The 4787-nt window shown below is 56.2% G+C and overlaps 1 protein-coding gene across 1 annotated transcript in view; it reads right to left on the reverse strand.

The window, feature by feature from the left end:
- CFD (complement factor D) overlaps window positions 1-4246 on the reverse strand; it is a 14316-nt gene extending 10070 nt beyond the window's left edge. Inside the window, exons 1-4 of the mRNA XM_026655058.2 lie at window positions 4092-4246; window positions 1828-1984; window positions 1289-1433; window positions 168-425 (exon numbers count right to left, since the gene is read on the reverse strand). Of these exons, the coding sequence (XP_026510843.1) occupies window positions 168-425; window positions 1289-1433; window positions 1828-1984; window positions 4092-4149 (618 nt within the window). The 5' untranslated portion in view covers window positions 4150-4246. The remainder of the gene's footprint in view (window positions 1-167; window positions 426-1288; window positions 1434-1827; window positions 1985-4091) is intronic.
- Between the last annotated feature and the right edge of the window lie 541 nt (window positions 4247-4787).

Below are 4787 nucleotides of genomic sequence, written 5' to 3' on the forward strand. Positions count from 1 at the left end.
CACACACACACACACACACACACACACACACACACACACACACACACCTGCACAGACACCCACGCATACGCCTGTTCGCACTGATACACCCAAGCGCATAGACGCAGCTCTGACCCCCCCCGCAGGCAAGAGAAATGAGCCGAGGGATTTCCCCCAGAGATAGATACCGGGCAGGTGTCCTTCTTCCTGGAGTCGGTGCACATCATCTTCTCTGTGATGGTGTTGTCATGGTGGATCCTGCGGTTGCAGATCTCCCGGCTGATCACCGGACGCGCCACCTGCTGCAGTTTGTCAGGCAGCTTCCCGCTGTGGCTCATTTCACCCCAGCCGGCCACCTCGCACACGGTGTCAGCAGGGACAACCCTGTCTTGCCTCTGGAAGGGCAGGATCTTCACATGCTCGTTGAGGAGCGCTTTCTCCTCTAGCTGATTTGGGAGGCAAAGAGGCAAGGGTCACTCGGGGTGAGAGAGACAGACTCTGTAGCTGTAACGCTGCCCCTGGCTGGGCGCTCTGCGGGGATAAAACCCGGGACCTCTGGATCTTCCAGCAGGAGTCTTTCTACAGCTTGAGCTAAAAGGACCAGGAGGGGACTCAAACCTGTACCGGGTGTGGCCACTAGAGGGGGACAGAGCTGTGCTGCGTTAGCACAGGGTACGTGACGATCACCTGGGAAATACCCCAACTAATGGTGACGGGACACGGGTGCCGACTTTCATTTTTCCAGGTGGGTGCGCCACCCCCGCTGTGCCCTGAGGCCCTGCCCCCACTCTGCCCCCCAAGACCCCACCCTCACTCCGCCTCTTCCTGCCCCCACTCCACCCCCTCCCTCCAGCGCCTACCAGTGGATCGGAGGGTGGCTGATGGGTGCTGAGCACCCACTATTTTTTTCCCCTGTGGGGGCTCCAGCCTCGGAGCACCCACGGAGTCAGTGCCAATGTGACTGAAGTCCCTGCTGCAGCCGTGTGGGGAGGGTTCTCCCTCAGCTGGTGGATAGAACGGGCCCTATCCTTGCCGGTGCCTTGGGCTTCATCCTCCTCTCCCTTGCAGTGGGGTGAATCAGGGGTGACCCCAGCCAGGGATGTCCGTGGGGTATCAGGCCTGTTGGATCTCAGCCCAGTCAAGCAAGACTCAGCTGTGAAATCAACAGGAGTTCGGTGCCTGTGAGGAGCTGGGCCTGGCCCGAAGCCCACGGGAGTCAGTGGGAGTTTCCCCCCCCCATTGACTCCAGTGGGGTCTGGGAGGCGCCATGTCTGCAGCGGGGGATGGTGCCGCTGTGGGTCGTGCTCACCTGGAGGAGAAGGAGGTCGTCGTCGTAGGTCTCCGTGCTGCTGCCAGGGTGGCCGATCTCCGCGCGCACCTCATAAAGGCGCTTGTGCAGTTCTGGCTGCGAGAGAGAGTGGGCTCCCAGGAGGACCTGGAACGGCTTGCCTTGCCTGCAGTCGAGATGGAGATGGTAGCGTGAGGCGCTCTGCTCACCCACGGCACTGAGCTGCGAGACCGTTCCGGTCCCTCCCGGCTGTACAGTTCACCCCAATATACAGCGATCGCCAGTAGTCAACCTCTGCCTTTCCCCAGCCATGGAGAGTCAACCCAGACTACCCTGCCTGTGGGCCCAGCCCCGGCTAGGAAGGAACATGTGTTCCTTGGGTGACAGGGGAATCCAGCCTCAGTATTGTTGGGCCCTGGGCTTTCCCTTCATAGTGACCCTCAAACGACCCTCAAACAACTACCGGGGTCTGTATTAGAACCAGTTGGCCCCAGCCTCCACGCCCCCTTTCTCTCCCGCCCCGCGCTCCTGCCCCATCAGACGCGAAGGCCGGTACTCACTTGTCTTCCAGGCAGTGAGCCGCGCTCAGCACCCACTGCTCGGCGATCAGGAACCCGCCGCACACATGCTTCCCATCCACCTGCAGGGAAGCCATGTAGGGTTTCAGGTGGGGAGGAGCTTCGTAGCCCCCGAGAATACGGCCCCTGGGGCGACCCCCTGATGGGAGGAGAAACAGAACGTTAGCCACTGAACCTGCTCTGCCCAGCCTTCCTTGCCTGTGGAGCGTCTCCCCTTAGCGTTAACGGTGAGCACATCCAGAGCAGGGCATCTAGCTAAGGGACGTATCAGGCCCTCATTCCCCAGAGGGGGTCTGAGCATCTTCTCTTCCGATGGATGAGAAACAAGAATTCTGTTTCGTGGACAGTTTGTTTGTGTTCTCCAGCAAGACCTTTAGAGGCCCACCCCAGAGCAGCCAGCTGGTTGGGGCGCTCCCCTGGGGTGTAAGACAGACAGGTTTGAGACCCTCCTCTGCCTGATTCAGTTACAAGGGCGTGTTTGCCTTCAAGCACAATGGGGGAACTGCGGGGCAGGCAGGTTGGACCCTCAGCAAGTGCTCGGATGTAACGCATCTGTATCGTCACTTACGAGTCTCTCTTGCGATGGGCTGAAATCGGTCCAGGATGAGTCAGCCGGTTTCTATCACCTTCCCCCCTGGCTTTTTAAAAACAAACGCAGGGCAGAGCGTGTGTTAACCAATCAGACTGCCTGTGCAAATAATGGTCAAAAATAGTTTTGCCCAGGCTCACGGTGCAGCCGATTGGATTGTGTCTGCAGAGCTCTGCTGGCTGGTTGGACAATCAGATTTTTTTCCCCTGGACCTTTGAAAATCTCTCTCCCCTTCAGCAACTTGAAGAAGAAGAAGAAACTAAAAAGAAAGCCCCACGTACGAAATGTGAGATGCTTCCAGGTGTTTCGGATGAAAATTTTTCCGAATGTTCTGCAGCAGTGGATTGACTGCATGCTTGGGAGAATAGCAGGAGGCCTTAGTCAATATTCACCAACGGCCAGTACCTGCCTCCACCATGGGAAAGATCCGCACCTGATTCTAGTACATGATCCCAGCTCAGCGACCTAGAAGAAGATGAACAGTGCCCCCAGCCCCCACCCCATCTCAGTCCCTGGTATGGAGGAAACCTCAGCTGTAGATCCATCCAGCAACAGTCACCATGGTATCCCAACCCAAGGGGAGGCTGTGTTGCCTAGTGGCTAGTGCAATGGGCTGGGACTCAGGAGAGGTGAGTTCTGCCACTGATCTGCTGGGTGACCGTGGGCAAGTCACTTCCTGTCTCTGGGCCTCAGTTTCCCCATATGTAAAATGGGGGCCGTGACCCTTCCTTTGGAAAGCGCTTGGAGATCCACAGATGAAAACACACTCATTAGCCTCGTCCTATCTAGACCCCAAGATGCTTTTTGGTTTCCAGGGAATCAGCTTCTATTGCAGCAAAAAAAATCAGGGCAGGTGAGCGGATTCCACACCCAAACTTTTCTGTTATCAACTCCACCACCCCCATCTCTCCCCAGATAGGCAGGGTATTTAACCCGCCTTTCCCCACCCCCACCCCCCTCACAGTTTTGCCCCAGCAGAAATATGTTTTGTTCTATGCCTCCCTCAGTTTACCCGCATTGTCTCAAACTGCCTCCCCTCTCCACCCTCTGCTCAGTGCAGGACTCCCTGGCTGAGTATCTCTGGCTTGTGCAATGCAGGAGCTCAGATGATTCCTTTTGGCTTGCAAAAAATACCTGCACCTGGTGGCCTCTGGGAGTTGTGTCCTGAGAAGCCCACCCTAGTTTATGGGTTTAGGCGTTTGGGAGACAGAGCCTGATGAAGCTGCATTGTCTATAGGTTTGAGACAGGGTTCTAGTCCAGATTCTGACCCGGATTCACAGGGTGAGCTAGGCCAAAGCATTCCACCTCTGTGCCTCAGTTTCCCTGTCACGAGGGGGGGTTGTGAAGCTGTATTGTCTATAGATAAGATTAGATAGAGGGTTGGTAAAGTGCTTTGAGATCCTCAGCTGGAAGGGGCTGGAGAAAGCTGCTGAGGCGATAAAGTTCAATTGTTGCCCCTTGATGTAGCAAGGAAGCACATTACTACGGCTCAGATACCCAACTGCTTCACTTATTGTGTCAGTTCTTAGTTAGGCATGCCCTGTGGTGCCCACCTGAGCCCCTCCCATGCAGTCCCGCGTCACTCTCTGCCATGGCCGGATGAGTCAGAAAAGAGAACAGGGAGTATGGGAAGGGTCAGAGAACGGATGCACTCACCACACACCGAGATGCCCAGCAAAACAACCAGAGCTAGGAAGGGCGAAAGGTGACCCATGCTGGCTGCAGAGATGCGGGTGGATCTGTCTCGAAGTCAGGGGCTGTGTCTTGTCTTGATAGTGGCGGCTCTGCTGGGAGTGAGAGCGGAGACCTCCCTTTTATAACAGAGCTTTGGGGGTGGGGGATGAAGGGGAAAAAAGGAGATTTCCAGGAAAGCGAGAGTTGGGAGGAAATTTGCAACAGCTGTTGAGCGCTCAGCCTGGAACGGCCTTTTGGTTGTAGCGGTGCCAGGGGCTATCTCATGATTTCTCAACACAAACAGCCCAGGGAGGAAGCAGCCCAGCCCAGCCCAGCTGCTGAACCTGGCCTCCCTGGAAGGGGATTTCTGCATTGTTTGTTTGCTCTTCAAACACAAAAGGGCAGGCAGAGTTCAGTCCCCAACTGCTCATGTTTGAAGAACAAACAATGGAAAAATCCCCTTCCCTGCCCGCAAAACTGAATGGGCCATTGAGTGAACTTCCTCCTTAGCAAAGCTCCTTCCAGGATAGGCCAAGTCACTGGAGGAACCGCTGCAACCTGATTCCTCTCTCTGCGCACCTGTGCTGGGGAGGAAGCCAGGACTTTGGTCTCCAGGGCTGCAAGCCAGCACCTTTTTTTGCCCCTGTTAAATTCAGTGGTGGGGTTATGGCACCCCTC

This window comes from Terrapene carolina, unplaced genomic scaffold (assembly GCF_002925995.2).
Source record: "Terrapene carolina triunguis isolate 2854851 unplaced genomic scaffold, T_m_triunguis-2.0 Scaffold194, whole genome shotgun sequence".
NCBI lineage: Eukaryota > Metazoa > Chordata > Testudines > Emydidae > Terrapene > Terrapene triunguis.